The sequence below is a fragment of the Acomys minous genome (assembly GCF_964271855.1).
Source record: "Acomys minous genome assembly, chromosome: 8".
NCBI lineage: Eukaryota > Metazoa > Chordata > Mammalia > Rodentia > Muridae > Acomys > Acomys minous.
Window position 1 is genome coordinate 38,172,956 of NC_140489.1, and position 20,927 is coordinate 38,193,882.

A 20,927-nucleotide genomic window follows, 5' to 3' on the forward strand; every position below is an offset into this window, starting at 1 on the left:
CCATAAGTCCTCTGGCTTCTACACACATGCCATAGCACCCATGCATCCCACACACACAGAATAAATAAATATATGTTTGTTTTTTTTTAATTGGGGGAGCAATGGGCTTCTGTATTACCTAGGAATGTGAGTCATCTTGTGGAAATGGGGAAGACTGACTGGTGATTAGGCCTCCGTTCTTCCTCAGATTCCTGCACAACCTGCTCTGACTCCATCCATTAACTTGACAATGAAAACACCTAATTCCTTGCTTATCCACCCAGATGAATGACTCATGAAGTGTACGCCAGTCCCTACCCGCTTTTGGGAGTGCAGAACAGAATGTGCTGTGAAACATAAACGCCTCCGTCAGACACTCATTCAGAGCACATGTCAGCTCCGTCACCTCTTAACATTCTAACCCTTGATACGTCTGCTAACCCCAATGATCCTCCTGAGGGTGGCAGAGCTCTAGGAAGCCTTGATTTCAATAGGTTCTCAGCCCCGCAAGCCATCATGGGCTTCCTGGACAGTTTACAGCCCTGATTTCAAATCACACCTTCCCCCATCCACCCACCCGCTCACTCACATACACTTTATGACGACTGTATGTCATTTTATCCATGGGAGAGGACTCATCTCTGCTGCATATCGCTGTACAAATCAGAATGTTCTGCCTTTAACTATGACACCTGATGGATAAACAGATGAATATATTTCAAAACAAAGAAAGACACATCGTCTAGTTCAAATGTTAAGAGTTATATTATAGCTTCGAATCTGATTTAACACACCATCCTTTCTCCTACCCTGTCCATACCAGGTTAAGAATCATTAAAGGCATGGAATCCAGGGGAGCTCCTAAGCAGACGGGTCAGGAGCCACGGGGGGTTTTGCCGTAGTTATGAGACAGACCCCAGGAACCATGGGTGTGAGCTTGTCACATCAGGCAGAATGGTCTGGCCCTGTAGGCTCTGCCTTAATAAGGTTTTCTCAGTCCTCTGGTGTCAGGAGTAAGATTGCCACAGCGGTAAGGAGTGAGATAAGGAAGGCTGTTCTAAGCACCCAGAGGATGTGAAGGCCAGGGACTAGACCAGAAGGGCCAGGGTCCCCCCCCCCCCCCCCCCCCCCCGTCGGGTACCACCACCAGGAAACTGTAATGGACAAACCACTGTACTGACCAGGAATGTGGGCTAGTGGGTGGTTTTGTTTTGTTTTGTTTTGTTAAGAATTATTTTTATTTTATTTTATTTTATGTATGAGTATTTTGTCTGTGCGTGTGTGCCACATGTGTGCCTGGTACCCACAGAAGCCAGAAGATGGTATCAGGTCTCCTGGAACTGAGGTACAGGTGGTTGTGAGCCATCCTGTGGGTGCTGAGAACCAAACCCAGCTCCCCTGGAAAAGCAACCAGTGCTCTTAACCGGTGAGCACCTCTCCAGCCCGAGTCAGTGACTTATGTTCTGTACTCTCTTGCAGCCAAGCAGGGTCCCAAAGAACAAAAGCAAATGGGTGGCTTGTGAGCTCCAGCATTTAACACAGAATGTTTCTGTCTCAGAAATCCCATCATCCCTACCCCTGCGCAAACACAAGCTAACACCCTATGACTGCTACAGAAGTTCTAGATATAATCGTAAGATTTCTCACTTGACACATTTCACCTTACCCTTCAGACTTTCTGCTTTATGTCCCCTTTCCAGACGTGTAAGCTGAGGCAGGGCTCAGCGCTGTGAAGCTGGAGGCGGGGTTAAGAGTCTGACTCTAGAACCTTCACTCAGCGTACCTATGCTCTGTTATCTCTCAATTCCCATGACGACACTTAGCACTGAAAATGAAATAGGAAACCCTCAAGCAACAAGTACCCCAAAACTCAGAGCAGCCTCATTTGCAGCGCCCTCTCTCTCCCTGTAGTTACATCAGCAAGGTAGATGTCCTGCACATTCTGGTCGCTGCTGCCTACCGCCATGTGCCATCTCTGGATCAGCTCTTGCAGCCACCTGCAGTAACCAGGCTGAGGAACCAGCTCCTGGAAGCTGAGTACTACCAACTGGGCGTTGAGGTGAGGCAAAGATAAAGCGTCCTTCTACCCCACTGTCAGGAGTGAGTGAGCGGCCTTTGCTTCACCGTGGAAACAGGCCTCACCATCTCTCCGTTGTCCTGAGCATGGACACATCCAGGCCACAACCAGCTTGCCAGTGTCAGGGTTACAGCATGTGGCGGTGGGCAGGTGGGCAGGGCATAGGAACAGGGCTTGGGGAGACCCTCAGACCTGAACGTAGACACTTCTCACAGATGAAGTAATTTTTCCTCCAGGTCTCTACAAAGACTGGGCTTGATTCCACAGGAGCATGGCATGCCTGGGGTATGGCCTGCCTCAAAGCGGGAAACCTCACTGCTGCAAGGGAGAAGTTCAGCCGCTGCCTGAAGCCTCCTTTGGACCTCAATCAATTGAGTCATGGCTCAAGGCTAGTCCAGGACGTGGTTGAGTACCTAGAGTCCACAGTGAGACCTCTCGTTTCCTCGGTAAGAGCAAAGCAGGCAGCGAGCCCCATCCGGGAAGAGGCTAGGAGCAAGAAGGATCAAGGCAGAAGGCTAGCTTAATTCAGTTAATAGTGTAGTTGGCCTCAGAGGCTGCTCACCTGATGGTTGGTTGTTATTTCTAGTATGTGTATTTAGATAAGTGACTCCATGGTTACATAAGTAACACAAAGTCAGGTTTTTTTAAAAAAAGAAACTATAAAAGGTATTTTAAAAAATTAAAATCACATACCCAGATTAGTTAGTTTTAATATTCAATTTGGTTTTTTTAATATGCGTTTTTTCATCATGGATTGAGTGTATTATAGCGTATTCATTCTGTGCATGTGTACGCACCCATGCATGCATGTGTGGAGGCCACAGGTCATTGCTGGCCATCTTCTTCTGTCACTCTTTACATTTTGTTTTATATTGGTTTCGAACCTGTGTCTGTATATGAACCACACACTGATGGATGTCAGAGGTTACCTTGCAAGAGTCAGTCCTTTCCTCCTAGCAGTGGCCTCCCAGGGTCAAATTCCTAGGTCAGGTTGGTTTCAGTGTCTTTACTGGCTAAGCCATCTTGGCACACCCCACTTTATTTTCAGAACAGGGTCACTGGAGCTCACTGTTTCCAGTAGATGACTCTTCAGTTAGCCCCTACCCGCCCCCCTCAGAATCTGCCTATCCGAATGCTGGGTTACAGATACGCACCCGCACACCAACATTTACATGGGTGCTGAGGTCTACAGACTTGCATGGCCAGCACTTTGACATCTGCACGCTCTCCCAGCCCCTGGTTTCATTTTGTTTAATACAGAACAGCCTTGAACTCACAATCCTCCTGCTTCAGCCTTGTGTACACCAGCAAGCCTGGCTTGTGTTAGGATTTGCTGAGAACCAGGCACAGTGATGCAGGCCTGCAGTCCCAGCTGCCCGGAAGCTGAGAGGGCTTGGAAGAGGGAGAAAACTTCTTTTTTGTTGTTGGTCTTTTGTTTTTTTTTTTCAAGACAAGGTCTCTCTGTGTAGCCTTGACTGTCCTAGACTCACTTTGTAGACCAGGCTGGCCTCGAACTCACAGAGAACCGCCTGCCTCTGCCTCCCTGAGTGCTGAGATTAAAGGCGTGCGCCACCACCACTCAGTTTCTCTCACGTTCTCTTTTCCTGCCAGCAAGACGACAGTTACTTTGCCACCCTGAGGGAGCTGGAAGTCACCCTCCGAACCCAGAGCCTCTCCCTGGAGGCCGTTCCTGACGGGAAGATCATGAGCAGCGCCTACTACCAAGAGTGTCTCTTCTACCTGCACAGCTACAGCACCAACCTGGCCATCAGCAGCTTCTACATGAGGCACAACTGCCTCCGTGAAGCCCTGCTGCACCTGCGCAACAAGGTGACACACCCCCGACAGTCCACTGGTGGTGACCGCCTCCATCTCCCCGTAGGCTCAACTCAGTGGCCGGCTGGGAGATCATTTCCAGCAGAATCAGGTCAAACTGAAGGGCTGTGTCTCCACAGTCGTCCGCTGAGGGCGGCATGTCTTAGCTTAGGTCCCAAATATCCCTCCTGACCAGCAAATTCGTGTTATCTCCCAAAGCATGGAGGTAAGCTGCTTATCTTATTATCTGAGTGGAAGCTGACGACAGCACTGGCCTTGTTTTGCAGTTGACAAAGCCAGGCAGGAAGCCGTATCTAATGTCTCTACCATCAGCTAGTCTTGAACTTTTTAAAAGCCTGGACCTTATCTTCAAGCAACTAGAGGTGCAGAAAAGAAAATATACTGAAAATGACACTTGAGCACCTGGAGTGCTATGTGTCCCTTTCCCTGTCACACTGCCTTCCATGGGAGCATCCTAAACATGACATCCTCGTGCTACTCCTCTCCCCAGATTGCCCTCATGAGTCACTAGGGTGAAGGCCAACTCCTTAGTGTGCAGCTGGACCTCAAGATCTGTCTCCCATGTTTCTGATTTTTTTCACCACAAATGCTGTTGATACTCCATATTCCAGACTCACCAAAATGTTAACATTATTATCCTTGTTAGTCTTCATTGACTGTTCTGTCTATCTAGAATGCCCTGCCCCTCTTTGTTGACTCTTGTTTTTAAACTGTATTTTATTTGGGGTATTGAAGCCCTACCTTCCTTCCACCAACCCCGTAACCTTGGATATGAGAGAGAACATCAGTGGGGAGATGGGGCACAGACCCTTTTAATTCTCTTGCTGCCTATTTGGGGTCAATTGTGTTCTTTGGAGGCAATACCAATCTCCACCAACAGCAAACACAGCAGACAGTCTCCTCCAGGCTGCTGCATTGATTCCCTTTCTCTCTCCAGGCTCCCCTATTTATCTTCCTTAGAGTCCCAGACCACACCTCTCCCTGTGCCACACAAGGCAGGCCGTTACCAGCTGACAAAGACCATACCCGTACAAGACAATTATTAGGCAAACTAAAGGCCAAACTAAAATCCCACACTTGGGATTAAAACAAAAACATATTTACATAACATAAGTGAGTTTACAAAGAAACCAAAACTTCCATTACAATTTCTTGTTCTCTTGGAGAAACTCTGTTCATCCTTTTAGGCTTAACAGGAGTTAAGTATCCACAGAACAGGAGCATACACTAAAGAAGCAGCATCAGACATATTTCTGTGAGTTCAAGGCCAGCCTTGTCTGTATTTCAAGTTCCAGGAAAGCCAGGGCTATGTAGAGAGGATGAGGAAGAGCATGGGAGCAGGGGAGGGGGTAGAAGAGGTCGAAGGAAGGGAAGAGAAGGGGAAACAGAAGAACAGGGTTTTACAGAATTACATGGGCTTCCCCAAGGAGGTGGTCTCTAAGTAAACGGCTGAAAGACAGGACAACTGGAGGAATTGTGGTCCAGGCAGAGGAAGTAACAAAGACAAAGGCCAGGGTGGCTAAAGCTTGGAGAGACAGGGACAGGTTAGTAGCAGATACAATCTGGAAGGCAATAGCTAAACCATGTAGTAGCTGCAGACATTGTGAGAGCCTGGGCCTCATAGTGAAGGAGAAACAACGTCACCAGATAATGGCGAGCACAAGAGTAGCTTCATGTGAACTCATGTGTCAACAAAACTGATTTGTTGGCTTCGTTCAGAAGATTAGGAGTGGGAGGTGGTAGCCCATGGAAAAGGCTATTGTAGTAATCCAGGTGAGTGTGACGGTGTGGGTCAGCACGTGAGTGTGAGTGTGACTGTGTTTCAGTGGCAGAACTTGCTAAAGAATTCTACGTCAGAGTTTGAGGAGAAAAATGGCCCTGAAGCTCTTGGCCTGAGCTACTAGACGAATGGTATTGGGTGTGAGAAAGAGGCGTGTGTGGGAGGAGCCAGTTCCATGGAGCAATCAGGACTGCGGTTTTCAGTGTGTTGAATGTGTTAGCTTTTCAGGAAGACATGTTGAAAGGTGGCTGGGTTCCACGGGAGACACAGTTTTGGAGGTCCAGGGGGAAGAGCAGGCTGGAGATGGAGGTGTGGCTGTTGTCAGCACACAGCATGGAGAGCCATGAGCCTAGAAAAGTCACTAGGAAAGCAGAGATAGAGGAGTCCTATGGGGATGTGAGGAACCTGGTGAGGAAACAGGGTGGCTAGAGATGTTCAGAGAAAACACTGAGAGGCTGGCTTCTAGTATCCTGGAAGCAAATAAAGAATTTTTTCTACTCAATTAAAAGTGAAATTTTTAAGCTTAACAGTTTTCAAAGAGGAGGAAGTCATCATCTATCAAAAGCTGCTGGTCCTGAGAGGACAGTAAATCGGTCTTCTAGCGTTTGAGACGTGCTTGGTTGGTCCCCAACACCACAGAGAATGAGACAGACAGAATTAACAGTGTAGGGCTCCTCGTTAGCTAGCGTGCAGCGGCAAATGTTAGGCGGATCCGAGAGAAAACCCTGGGGGAGGAGGAAGAGCCCATGAGGGTAGAGAGCCATGCGAGGAAGGGGTAGAGTGGGGTTCTCAGAGGGACCTGTAGCACAAAGGCTAGGAAGCACTGCCCTAGGAGGAAGTTCAAAGCAAATCGTAAACTGTGCCAGCACCAACCCCTGCCCTTCTGACATCTTACCTTACTCTGCTCCAGGAAAGTCCTCCAGAAGTCTTCATAGAAGGCATTTTCCAGCCAAGCTATAAAAGCGGGAAGCTCCACACTTTGGAAAACTTACTGGAATCCATTGATCCAACCTTGGAGAGCTGGGGAACGTACCTGATCGCCGCCTGCCAGCATCTGCAGAAGAAGAACTATTACCACGTGCTGTATGAGCTGCAGCAGTTTATGAAGGTGAGAACTGCCCATCCTCCCGTCCACTCCCGTCACTGGCACTGTGTCATGCAGCAGACGCTGTGCAGGATGAGGGAACAGGACAGTCATTTGATCCCTGACCTTGGTATCTGACCCTAGAGCAAATCCACCAGGCTCTCTAACATTGTTAATTATTTGGGCTTTCATTCTACATTTAGAGCCAAACTTTAATCTCATCTGTAATAGCATTCTTTCGAATTCAGAAAGTGTGAGGCTGGACAGGTGTGTCAGCCGTTAAGAGAGCTGCCTGCTTTTCTGGAGGATCCATGTTCAATTCCCAGCACCCACATGGTGACTCGGAACCATCCGTGACTCCAGTACCTAGAGATCTGATGATCTCTTCTGACCTCCGCGGGCACCAGGAAAAATACTCATGCATAAAATAAAATTAAAATAAATTTAAAAAAAGAATTCGAGGAATATAAAGGTTTAAAAAGAAGAAGATACAGAATCATAAGGAACAATGTTCCAGAAAGCTAGTGTCTTTAGGAGAAAATGAATGAAAGTCAAGGACCGAGAGTTTCCCCTATCTGTCTGAGGCTTCTCAGTACTGTAATCTCAAAGAAATTAGATCATCCGATGCCAAAATAAGACCGAATCCATACTTAATGAAAAACCGGACAGATCTTCCTTGAGACTTCTACAGGGTGACATAACATCCAACCCAAGGGCTTGGCTGATGGTTCACTGTAGGGTCTTGGGACCATGAAATTACTGGCGTAAAATGCAAGCTCAGCTGGTGATAGAGTAGGTAGGCACTGGCACGTATCAGAGAAGGGTTGATCTGGGATGGAGGCTTCCCAGGGTCAGAACCTGAAGGCCTGCTGTTTCAGGGAACTCAGATTAGAATTCTCATGACACCCACCCTCCAACATCTCTGATCTCTCCTAACCCAAACATTCGTTGTTTCCAATCCTAGGACCAAGTCCGGGCTGCTATGACTTGTATTTGGTTCTTCAGTCACAAAGCAAAGTCCTACACGGAGCTGGGAGAGAAGCTTTCATGGTTGCTTAAGGCCAAGGACCACCTGAAGATCTACCTCCAAGAAACATCCCGCAGCTCCGGAAGGAAGAAAACCACCTTCTTCCGGAAGAAGATGACTGCAGCTGACGTGTCCAGGTATTGCAAGGCTAGGAAGATGCTCGGTGCAGGCAGGAACTGGGGCTGAGTGTCATTGGAAATGGAAAGGCATCGTCCTGGACAACAATGTCAGCTTACAACCTGGAAAACAGCTGAGGTGCTTGTAGGAAGGAATTGTGGTCCCATGCTACAGCCCACATTCCGTACCATGAGCTTTCTTTTTTCTTTTATGTTTGTTAGCCCCTCTATTTAGAACACACTATGTAAAGTAACCGCTCAGCATGGCAGTCCATGCTGAGGCAGGAGGATTGTGACTTTGAGGCCAGCCTAAGCTAAGCTAATTTGTTGTCTTCCTAGACTCAGTCACTAAACCTCTTCTGTGTCTGGTTCCCGCTGAGCTGTGGGGCAGGACTCAAGCCTCCCTCCTCGCTCTGCTACCTGCCACATAGGTACTCAGTAGATATTTGTCCATCCAGTACTGGAACTTTGTCCAGCCCCACAGTGTACCCTAACTATTGTGTGTCTGTGGGCGCTATAGGTCCTTTGTCCGTGCTCACAGTGCACCCTAACTGCTATGTGCCTGTGGACGGCCCTAGGCCTTTCATTTTTGTCTAATTGTAGCCATTTCGGGGATATTTCAAGCCTCTTCCCTTCATGTCATTTCTTTGGTCTTTCATTACTATCTTCTCATGAACCAATCACCCAGCCCCAGACACCCCCCTCCTGAGAGCCTCATGAGGCTGGGCCATGCCTGTCCTATTCCCCATAGGCACATGAATACAGTTCAGCTACAAATGGAAGTGACCAGATTCTTGCATCGGTGTGAAAGCGCTGGGACTTCTCAAATCACCACTTTGCCTCTGCCGACACTTTTTGGAAATAACCACATGAAAACGGAGGTTGCCTGCAAGGTACATGTAGTGCTTCTCCTCTGGCAGACTGCTGACTGCTTTCAGAATGCTTATCGCAGCTGGAATTACCTGGTTATGTGTGTGGTTGGCTTGATGGCATCCTCCACACTGGACTGCGAGCCTCGGGCTGGAATAGAACCCACTTATATCTCTGGTACCCAGATGCTTAGTAAAGTCTCAGCATCTGTTTAATAACTGAATTAAGTGGATTGGGTGTGTTGGCTCATATCTGTAATGCCAGCTCTGGGGATGCAGAGGTAGGAGAATGACTGCAAGTTCTAAGCTAGCCAGGGCTATGTAGGGAGACCCTGTCTCCACAAAAAACATGTGGATGATCATGATGATGGTGGTGGTGGTGATGATGATAAAATAGGAACTCTAATTTTTTTTTTTTATTGAGAAGCTATTTGAATAACTATGACTCCTGTAAGCATATCTTTCTCCCTCTCTATCCAGGTTATGCTGGGAGGGAAAAATGTGGAAGATGGTTTTGGAATTGCATTCCGTGTTCTCCAGGTATGTATTAGTCAAGAGTAGGCCAAGGGAACCCATGGCTGACATTTCTTGGAAAGATTATTCTTTACAAAAACTCTTATCCCAAGAAGAGCAGATTTACATATGCTTTGGGGGGGGGGGGAACAGAACAGAACTGGGTCAGGCCAGACTCTGTGTCATTAACCAAAAGCCAACCTCAGCCTCTCAATGGTATCAAGCATCCCACATAGGACACTCCCCACAACTGGCTCACTGCAGAAACAGCATTCCCAGGAGAGGATGTCTAGGAGGAGCCAGGATACCTCTCCGGAGCCCTGTGGCATAAGGGCTAGCCTAAACTAGGTTTAAGGTGTTGATGTGACAAGTTTCAGCAAGTGAGTCTTTTGACAATCTGTTTCGCCAGGTGGACAGTTCTTAACAGACAAACACCAGCTCCATACACTATCTCCCAGAGAAACGTGAGAGAGCATTGGTCTTAAGAATTAAGTAGAATGTCTTTGAAAGTCCATGGAGGCCAGGCAAGGTGGAACACCCTGAAATCTCAGTGTTTGCGAAGTAGAGGCAGGAAAACCAGGCATTCAAGACCAGCCTTGAAAAGAAAGCTCATGGATGCAAGTAGGGTGTACCATTTCCTGTGCTGACAGAGCTAAATGTTTGCCTGACTCCAAAGAGAACCTTTGTTGCCTTTGCAGAATTGTTATACTTGTGGTCCCTGGTGTGACTGCAGTCCTTCCCACTGCGGGCATCCCCTGCTGACCTAAGTCTATTGTCCCACGTCCTGTCCTAGGACTTCCAGCTGGACGCTGCTGCTACCTACTGCCGAGCTGCCAGGCAGCTGGTCGAGAGGGGAAAATATGGGGAGATCCGACAGCTGCTCAAATGTGTCAGTGAGTCAGGCATGGCAGCCAAAAGCGACGGTGACACTATCCTTCTCAACTGCCTGGAAGCCTTCAAGAGAATCCCGCCCCAGGTACACTCACTCCTGGATCCCTCGGGTCCTCTGTTGGCTTCGCTGGTACCCCATCTGCACCCAAGGCCTCACTTTTACCCACCTCCCCCTTTGTCGTTCATGGCTATGACTTCTGTATCCAGAGGTGTTCCTTGGCATCCTCTTGTTAAATACCATATGTACCTGGAAATGTCTGTGTTCTGATGAGACAGAGATCAGAGTGAGCCTTTGAAGCTTACTGCCTGCAAAATGGCTCCCTACGATGTGCTTGTGGGGTGAACAGGACCACATCCATGGGTGACAGAAAGTTCAACACCGGCCTCTTAGGAGCTCTTCCCTCTAACCCAGTCCCCAAGCACAGTGTTACCATTAGCTCTCATGTGTTATTCAGGTAGTGAGAACTTGTCCCAACCCACGGGACAGTCAACAGGAGGCCGTAGAAACGGAGGAGAAGGAGGACAAGGAGGGGTGCGAGAAATGAAGTCAAGTCTGGAAATTTCTGATCAAGACTCGTTTATTGAAAATCCTCACAGAGCTTTTATGGAGTTACTGGGGCAAGGGCATTTGCGTAAGCGAGGTTGCTATGGATACCTAACTGTGAAATGCTCCAGCAGGTGTCTGCCTTTACAGCTGCTATAACCACAGAAGGGGGAGAAATTCCAGAGCGAGGGAAGTTGTAAAAGATCTGGTTAGTCAAAAAAAAAAAGTTCCCAGAACTGCTGCTCGAGGACAGCTGGCCTTTATCTGATTTTTACCAGTAATCTTACTGGAAAAGGTAGCTTATAGCCAGGATGGAGTAGCTCTTATTATGAGCTTGGGGGTCTTAGAATGATCGTTCCCCACACGAACTGAGTTAGGGGAATCAAGCAGGCAACCCCTCCTTGGAGTCACGTAGATGGCCACAGGTGGGAGGTTCTCCCTTTCACAGCTGCTGTCTCTGTTGTACGCAGGAGCTGGAGGGACTGATCCAGGCAATACACAGCGATGACAACAAGGTGAGCAGAGGCGTCTCCTAGCCCTCGTGACACTACTGAGTGAATAGCACCAAGCCTGCCTTGCCCCACACAGTAGTCCATGCAGTCTTGTATTTCATTGTCTTTGTTATGCAGGACCTAGGTGGTGGCTTAAAAGCCGCAAGAGGGGAAAATGAGCGTTGAATGCCTAAACCTTTACTTTCCCAGTTCTCTATCCCTGAGACTGTTTTTAAATCTCCATGTTATCCTGAGGTCTCTCACCAAATAACCAGAGAGAAACTCTCCTTTCCATCTTCAGGCTGACTGACTGAATGAGGTTCTTCGGGGGAGTAGGTGTTGCCTTATCCTGGATGGGAAAAGAGAACAGGAAGAAAAGCACTCCTGCGCTAGCGTCTGTCCTTGTTGCGATAACTAAATACTTGACAGAAAAGCAGTTTAAGGAAGGAAAGATTTATAACAGCTTACAGTTTGAGGAAGACATTCCATTGTAGTGGGGAAGGAAAGGCACAGTGGCAGGAGGCAGGGCTGGCTGGTCACACTGCATCCAGAGTTAGAAAGCAGAAAACAAGAACTGGGCCCCTCAGTGCTCACCCCAAGGGACCACTTCCTCCAGCAAACGTTCTGCCTTCCAAAACAGTGCCACCAGCTACAAACTGAGTTTTCCAACACGGGTATTTCACACTCAGACCAAAACCTCCACCCAGCCCCTGGGAAGACAGTGCTCCCCAAAGGCCCATGAACTCCTCCCTTGTTCTGGAAGTGACTTTTGTCTTACATTGCCTCTCTGAAGAGTGCCAGCCAGGATAAAAGTGGCACTGGTTGTGGCTAGTCATGGGTTGGCTCATCTTGCCACCTCCACGAAGGCCCCCAGGCTAAGAGTCCTGAAAAAGCAAAGCCAGACCAGCTGGCCATCAGGAGCCGCGTTGTGTGGCCGCTGAGTCCCTCGTGTCATCACCTAGTATGAGGCAATGGCTTCTTACACAACCACAGAGCTGTTCTCACTGCAGTGTTGTCGGCCCCCGAGGTAGAACCTGCTGGCCATTTTTTTTTTTTCAGTCTAGGTCTTAAGGAAAACATGTCCTAACATTTCTTCACTGTTTATACTACACCATCCTAATGAGGTCACCGAGAAGGATGAAATCCCTACATTTAAAATGACAGTTACTGTTGTAGAGTCCGAGTGAGGACCCAAGAGTCAAGCTGGGCAGCCATTGCTACTTTTCAGTTGTTTCAGCTGCTATTCTAAGGTACTTTCAGGACCTCTGGTCTGGCCAAACAACTGGTTTGGTCCACTTTTTAAAAAGTATTCTAGGCTCTAGCAACAGTATTCCCCTCTTGAATTTTGCCTGTCAGCATGTGGTATTCCACACAGGTGGAATTCACTGGCGCTAGATGAGGGCTCCCTCCTTAGGGCAGCATATCTAGCCCCAACAGCAGTACCCAAGGGCTTTCGTGAGTTCACAGCACCCCAGATGTCTTCTGTAGTGGGAAACTCTGTTATCAAGACCAAGAGACTTTGTGAGCAAGACTCTCCACCCCACCCCACCCAAAAAAAAGATGGCGGATTTAAATGGAACAAAAACCAAATGTCTCTGATTCTGAAATAACTATTACACCAGAAAGGGGGCTGCCAGTTGGAGCTCAGCCATAGCTTGTGGAGGCCTTGCTATTGCTTGGCCCAGAGTGATGACTGAACAGAAGGTGCCAGTGAAACCTGAGCCAAGGAGAAAAAGGGGTTATCCCCACACCGAGGTGCTTTGCATCCAGGAATAGCCCAGACAAGTCTCACCGAGCCGAGATCTTAACCAGACCCTCTCTGGCTGGGGTTATCCGTTTTTCTCCCCCATGCTATCCGTCAATGTGTTTTTCATTCAGATTTGGGGAGATAGCTTAATGGCAGAGTGCTTGCCTAGCATGCATGGGGCCCAGGTTTAATCCCCAGCACCACCTACCCAAAGGCTTTCAGCATGTTCAAAACAGAAAACAGAGAAAGGGAATCCATTAACCCTTTGCAAAGGGAAGGGACGTTTCTTTACTCATTCACTCACCCATGTAAGGCTCATTAATCGGACACTGACTACACGCTAGTCGCCAAGAATGCAGGGACAGAAAAGACAAACACTGTTCCTGCTCTCATGGACGTTGGAGTCTGGTCAAGAATATCAGTTAATCACCAAATAACTATAAAACCCACAGCCTGTGGATACTGGCTAAACTAGTTCTGACCCTAAAAGGAAATTGGAGGAGTAGACAGAGACCAGATTCCGTCTGTCTACCTTGGTTTCTAAATTCTTGTTTTCCCTGTGGTAGCACTTGGCATTAGAACGTAAAACCAGGCAATAGCCTGGTGTCTAGAACATTTCAAGTTGTGAAACAATAAAAAGCAAGAACCTAGCTTTCAGATTGGGGAATGACAAGTACCATCATCTCTCCCTGCTTTCTGATGCTCTCTACGTTTGTTGATTTTTCCTTTGATGGACATTTCTTCTCAAGTGTATCGTACCCGTTCACCAGGTTCAGGCCTATCTGACGTGTTGCAAGCTGCGTTCTGCCTACCTGATTGCTGTGAAGCAAGAACACGCACAGGCTGCCGCCCTCGTCCAGCAAGTGCAGCAGGCCGCCCAAAGCAGTGGGGATTCCGTAGTGCAAGACATCTGTGCTCAATGGCTTCTCACTAGCCACTCCCGCGGTGCCCATGGCTCAGGCTCCAGGAAGTGACCCTGGGTCACAGGACCTAGAAACCATAGCCTGGGAACTACGGCAACAGGCACGCTGCCACCCAATGTGCTCTCCGTCTTCCTGTGGAGTAGGACTTCTGGCCCTGCCCCAGGTTGGAGTGAGCAGGTTGGACCCTACTTGCCTGCGTGGGTAAGAGCAGGTCCTTTCACACAAGTGCCATGTAAAATTGTAGGATCTGTGTTTTTGTCTGGAGATAGCCACTTCTTTCTACCTCAGAATGACTGTGTGTGTGTGCATGTGTGCGCATACGTGTGCATGCCCCTGTGCACTCATGTTTACGCCGAAGCATCTTCTGAACAAATGAGACTCCTCCATTGGAGAGAGGCACTTTACTTTCTACTTTCTGCTGGGCTGAAAACCTTCCCTGCATTTTGGGTCTGCTCTTGGGTCATCCTGTTTGTCCGAGGTTCCTCCCCTCTGTGCACACACGCTCCTCTCAACAGGGTCAACAGAGAATTACAGAGCAACGCCAAAAGAAACGATTGCTTCTTCTCCCTTCCCAAAATTCAGAGGAGGATGCCTGTGGACTCTGACAGTGTTCCTGGCAACACCGCTCACAAGCACAAGGTTTTCGGGCGACAATATAAATGGTTAGATCTGGGAGGCTGAGGCCAGGCCCCAACACATGCATCCAGAGTGGAGGAAAAGGCAGGCCTCTCTGAGCATAGAGCTGGCTGTTGTCACTATACCTGCTACAGGGTTGACGGGTAAAGACACGTGGCTTTTTCTTTCTGGGTCTGGGGAGAAAAGTGGTAGTGAGGATCCTGGGGCTGAATGAAATGCTGACTCTACCGATTTGTGTTCCGTTCTTATTTGGGCCTCTTGAATTAGTTAAGAAACCATTTCTCAAGCCAGGGGTGCTGGCACACACCTTTAATCCCAGCCTTTGGGAGGCAGAGGCAGGAGGATCGCTGTGAGTTCGAGGCCAGCCTGGTCTACAAAGCGAGTCCAGGACAGCCAAGGCTGCACAAAGAAACCCTGTCTTGAAAAATCAAACAAAAAAAAGGAAAGAAAAAGAGAAGCCATTTCTCTCTCCTTCAAGCATGGTCTCCCCAGGACTGTAGGCTGGATACGCACAGACCTGGCTCATTTAGGCAGCAGTACACTACAGGAATGGGGTTCGCTTCAGAGTTGGGTCCACAAACAAGTGAGAATGAGGGGGTAACAAGCAGTTCTCTGCAGTGCAGGAGACCTAGGGGAAGGGGTAATACTCTCTGCTTTCACCTGGGATGATGTGCCAGTGCTCTAGAGAAAGGGCCTTTTAGCTGGTGACTGACTTGCAAATGAGAGCCCTAAAGAAAGGCCCATGGCCCCAAGTCTCCCACCAGCCAGAGCTCAGCCTGTTGGTCTGGAACTGGAAACTGAAGTCAGCGTCTCTGGTGCTTAGAAACCATATCCATTTCCTATGAACCAAGTTTTTCTTAATAAAAACTGTTAATGGACATCTGTCAGATCCCAAGCTTTGGTCTTACTAGAGAACAAAGGCTGAAGGAAAATGCTAGAACCCTTAAGGGTACAGTCTGACAGTGGCTTTTCCTTCCTGAGTCATTGAACACGCCACAGCTCCCAGGAACAGCCACTGCCTGGCGTCTGCTTGCACTCAAGGCTGTCTTTTTTGCACTGAGAATAAGCACTTTACACAACTGGGTTGTAAGTCGTGCAGCCCTGGATTTAGGATGTCATAACCAGATGTCCCTGACTTTCGTCTAACTTGAGTTGTAAAACAGATGACCCATGGCCAGGTTAACAGAGAAAGGACTGCAGACCTATGACATCACACTGTGGTCTCCTGAAAAGCAACAATAACATCAAAACCATTGTACATGTCGAGTGGTTGTGTGTCCTACCACAACCAAGTCACAATAAACTGTCTATCCCACTACTTCTTGGCTTTCTGGCTTTTTTTTTTTTTAGTTTTTATTAAATGTATTTTTACTTTATGTATATTGGTGTTTTGCCTGAATATATGTCTGTATGAGGGTGTCCGCTCCCCTGGAACTGGAATTAAAGGCAGTTGTGAGTGATCTGCTGTGTAGGTGCTGGGACTTGAACCCAGGTCCTCTGGAAGAGCAGCCATTTCTCTTAGCTGATGCCATCTTCTGGCCTCCACAGATGCCTGGCATGTGTGTGGTATACATACGTAAATGCATGCACTCATACAATTTTTAAAAATGTGTTTATATAGATATCTTGTAGTGACTATTCATCCACTTCGATTTCCTTAAGTTCCCTATGTATTAAAAACAAAAAACAAAAAACTGTTAGTGGGCCAAGGAGATATTTCAGTGGGTAAAGCACTTACCACAGAGACCTGACAACTTGAGTGTGATCCCTGACACCCATGTGAAAATGGAAAGAAAGGCCAGGCATAGTGGCGCACACCTTTAATCCCAGAACTCGGGGAGGCAGAGGCAGGTGGATCTCTGTGAGTCTGAGGCCAACCTGGTCTACAAAATGAGTGCAGGACAGCCAAGACTACACAAAGAAACTCTGTCTCGAAAAACCAAAGAAATAAAAGGAAAGAAAGAAACTGTAAAGAAAGAACTGACTCTCCAAGTTGTCCTCTGACTTCCACATATACACACCGTAGCATGAAGGCATCTGTACACACACACACACATTATTTGCATAATACTAGTAAATTCTAAAACCTTAAAAGGGGGCTGGGCATAGTGGTGCATACCTTTAATCCTAGAACTCAGGAGGCAGAGGCAGAAAGATATCTGAGTTAAAGTCTGGCCTGATCTGCATAGGGAGTTCCAGGGCATCCAGGACTGCACAGTAAGACCTTGTCGAGGAGGAAGAAAAAGTCAGCGAAGGCAATGAGTGTTCCTTCTCAGCTCCCTTTGGGTCTGGAGAGATGGTTCGTGCATTAAGAGCATTGGCTATTTTTCCAGAGAACCCAGGTTCGAGCACACAGAGACTCACAACCACTTGTGACTCCAGGCCCAGGGAATATGATGCCCTCTTCTCCGGACCAGGTACACATATGGTGCATAGACATACATGCAGGAAAAACACTCATTTACGTAAATATATTTTTTATAAAGTATTGTTTTATTAGGGTACTAGGAGTATGGCTCAGTGTACAGCAGTTACTGGCATGTGTGATGTCCTAGGGCCAATCCCTATTCCACCATAAAAATAAAATTTAAAAATCCTTTTAGTGTACCCTCTGCCACCAGCAAACTTGTTATGCTTCATGTCTGCTCTAGGTGAAGCGGTGGGGACAGGTGATCGATTACGAGAAGAAAACAGAAATGAGAAGCCCTACCTCTGTCCAATGCCTGCTCCTCACCAGAGGTGACCACTGTTACCAGTGTCTAGTGTCTAGTCCCAGGGCAGGGGAGGGTGCCTTTGCCACAACCAATTGTCCTGCAGCGAATTGTCCTGAGTTGTTGAGTCAGGATGTGTGCACTGGGTAAATCATCCCAGCCACCATCTACCGTGCTTTGCTCTCCCACCAGTGGGGTAGAGAGTGCTCACCCTACCACTCCTACCATCCCCGCCCCCTATAGTTCACCAGCTTTATGAGGCTGTTTGGTTTTGTTTGGTTGGTTGGTTTTGACATGGGGAGGTCTCAGTTTCATAGGTTTTTTTTTTCCTCAGGTGGTGAGAGAGAGAGATGGCACTTGGAACCCTTTTTAAAAGTGAGTTGCCATTTTTTAAACTTTGTGATTCCTAGTATCATACACACACACACACAAAATCCACCTGTCTTTTTACTATCAACTGATTGGGGGGTGTTTTTAAACTACCTGTAGGGTGTTTGAGGAGTGCCTACCTCGAGCCTAAAACTATTGGCTTGTATTCCCCTGGGACCATATGTTTGCAGAATGACACCTGAGCTGAAACCATTGGCTTCGCTCCTGTTCTCACCCTCCCCCGGAAATGCAAGCACATCCAATTTCTCAATCAGAACAACAACAACAAAAAAAACCCACAACAAAACAAAACAAAAAAACAACAAAGACAGCAAACAAGCGATAGTGATGAAAGAGAGGCCTGAAAACATCTAACATGGGCATGACACAAACACATGTCACAACGGAGAATTCTTAAACAGCCTCTCTGACTGGAAGACAGATGAGCACTGTGTTGAGACACCCAAGACAGGCTAGGTGGCCAGATGCCTTAGGCTGGAGCTTAAGCAAAGTAGATCTTGGGCCATTAGGCTCTTAATACCCAGGCAAGCAAATATCAATAGTCACATTATCCTGGTAGAAATGAGCTCCTCTTGGTCTCAGCCTGTCCCCTATGCTGCATCATTTTCTTGGGGACATCTGAATAGACATACATTCACCTGGCACAGGGCACTCATGACCGAGCAAAGAACTGCACACAAGTGCAGCTTGGTGAACCGTGAGGTAACTGGGGCTACTCAGAGGAGCATGGGTAACTCTCCAGCAGCTGCATCACTGAAACCCCCACTGTGGTGTGGACAATGTGTGTAGGTGTTTTACCTGCATGTATGTGTGTGAATCACATGTATGCCTGGTCCCCACAGAGACCAGAAGAGGCCATCACATTCTCTGGAACTGAAGTTACAGATGGTTGTGGGCTGTCATGCGTGTGCTAGGAACTGGACCCAGGTCCTCTGCATAAGCAGCAAGTGCTCTTAAGCTCTTAAGCTCCAGCCCCACCACTGAACTCTTAACGGTGGTATGACACAGACTACTCTATCTCTTCTGTAGATTGTGATGTGAGCAAGAAATAAGCTTTTACCATAGCAAGCTGCTGGAATTTAGCATTGGTTCTTGTACCAGTTACTCTTCCATTAGAATAAGCTGGTCCTTGTGTTCTGTGTCTCCTTGAACGATGGTTTTACACATTGGTTAAAATTTGGATAAAGTCCTACGAAGGTTTACAGATGCTATGAAGAGTCTCTTCAGAATGTTAACTTCTAATAGTCATGTAACCTCATGGATACTGAAGTCATCTGACAATGACAGGGCCTGGAGGCAGAAAAATAAAATACAGGAAAGCAGAGGTCAAAGTTCATTTGGAAGATGAAGAAATTGAAAGTGATGAAAGAGGACAGAACAGGTGCAATGACAAACCCTGCTAAACCCAGAAGGACAGCAGGTTTAAATCTGGGCCATGTAGCAAGCTCCAAGCCAGCCTGGGGTTCATATTGACACCCTCTCTCAAAACAAACAAACAAACACCAGAGACTGTCAGTAGAGTAAAAATGGCTGAATATTAGCCATGTTCTATAGTTCAACGTAATGCCACTGTATCAGGACACAAACGGTGGCACAACTTACTATGTAACAGGAAGTCTCAAGGCGGGACAGCTCAAGTCTTGGCTAACTCAGCGACTCCCAACTGTACGGTCAGTAACCCGGGTCCTTCCCATCCTGTCCTCTACTAGTGTCAGCATGTCCACTTGCTTGTTGGGTCTGCTTAGCTCTCTACTCATGGATGCAGGATGCTTGTAGCCAATTCAGACATCACATTCATCCACAAGAGCATGCAACGGAAAACAGAATGTCTACCCGCGCCTCGCTCTTTACACTTACACTTTATGTACTTATTCATTCATTTAGTTTTGAGACAGGATTTTTCTATAAAGCCTGGACAGGCCTGAAAACTCCCTCTTTAGTCTAGGCTGTCCTCAAACTCACCATTTCATCTTCCTGCCCATCCCCCCAAGTACTGGATTTAATTACATCATATGCTATCATCACCCACCTGTCTCAGTTTCCCATCAAATCAGAAACCTTTTCCTGGAAACCAAAACTTTTTTCTATGTTCCGATGGTCATAATTGTGTTGCATGCCTTTCCCTTAACCAATTGCTTAGTAAGAAAATATAGTCTTGGACCAGTGGCCCAGAGTGCCAGTAGCATATCAGAATCACCCAGGGAAACTTTGAACAACACCTTGCCAAAACCAGAGCAATCACACATGAGGAAATGAAGTAGATCTTTCCCTGGTTCCTCAACCATAACCCAAGCTCTTCAATCTGCCAAGCGACATTGTGTTCCATAACCGCATCATCAGATCAAATTTCTTCTCGTGGGTCAGCATAACACCCTTCACCAAGCAGTTGATCTTTAACAACATTTTCCCCTGTGTTATATTTTGGTGTTCTATTTTCGTGGCTTCCTCCCTCCACCTCCCTTCTACTCTCTGGTTGCGCTGCCAACTCTGCAACCCTTTCCAAAATGAGAGAATTGAGTGACGCTTCCGATTTTCCTATTTCATCCACTCTTTTGCTGCTCAGACCCCTCCCTCTCCCTTTGCAACTTTTCCAATTGTTCAGTCATTCTCCCAACCTTTTTTGAGATGGAATACAAGAAGACGATGAAACAAAACCAGAAAAAAAAATCCCCTGTGAGAGCAAAGCGGGAGGGAGCCCAGCGGCAGCAGCCTCTATGAACATTTTGCTGACATCCTGAAATAGTATTTTTCATCCCTTCATATTCTGCCCGCCCCCCCACCCCCCCCACCCCCCGCATACAGCATTAGAAACCTACTGTTCCATTGTGCCTAGGCACATCTGGGTGCCACTTGTCCTGCCTTTTTAAAAATCTTATTTTTTGTTTCTTATATCTCTACCTCCCTTCCACCAACCCCCCCAACACTAGGTAGGAGAGAAAGAAGGTTCTTGGGGAGAGGGGAGCAGAGTTCTCTTTACTTCTTCCAGCTGGGTAGGTTTCTTTGGGGGCAAGTCCAATCAGGATATCCAGCAGTCCAGCTAACAAACCAGCAAATAGCAAATGGAAACAGCAACTTCCTCTGGCCACCGTCTCCTCGAAATAGTCTCTTGTCTCTGGGCTCTGGCATTTGTACACTCTCAGAATCCTCAGTTCAACTGTCCACAGAGGGACCATGTCCCTCTCCGAGCTCCAGAAGGCCATTATCAGCTGCAGATAAACTAAGGCAGCCCCACATCCCACACTTTGTATTAAAACAAAAACATGTTTGCATAACATAACTGGGTTTGTTTGTTTGTTTTTTTTTAAAGAAACCC

General features: G+C 47.5%; 1 protein-coding gene across 3 annotated transcripts in view; it reads left to right on the plus strand.

The window, feature by feature from the left end:
* Window positions 1–15,831, plus strand: part of ZFYVE26 (zinc finger FYVE-type containing 26) — a 64,242-nt gene extending 48,411 nt beyond the window's left edge. For all 3 annotated transcript variants that reach the window (XM_084793538.1, XM_084793540.1, XM_084793539.1), the window contains 10 exons: window positions 1,891–2,038; window positions 2,293–2,502; window positions 3,668–3,886; window positions 6,583–6,780; window positions 7,721–7,920; window positions 8,651–8,792; window positions 9,249–9,308; window positions 10,075–10,257; window positions 11,187–11,231; window positions 13,725–15,831. In XM_084793538.1, coding sequence (XP_084649664.1) covers window positions 1,891–2,038; window positions 2,293–2,502; window positions 3,668–3,886; window positions 6,583–6,780; window positions 7,721–7,920; window positions 8,651–8,792; window positions 9,249–9,308; window positions 10,075–10,257; window positions 11,187–11,231; window positions 13,725–13,928 — 1,609 coding nt within the window. In that variant the 3' untranslated portion in view covers window positions 13,929–15,831. The remainder of the gene's footprint in view (window positions 1–1,890; window positions 2,039–2,292; window positions 2,503–3,667; window positions 3,887–6,582; window positions 6,781–7,720; window positions 7,921–8,650; window positions 8,793–9,248; window positions 9,309–10,074; window positions 10,258–11,186; window positions 11,232–13,724) is intronic.
* Window positions 15,832–20,927: the final 5,096 nt, after the last annotated feature.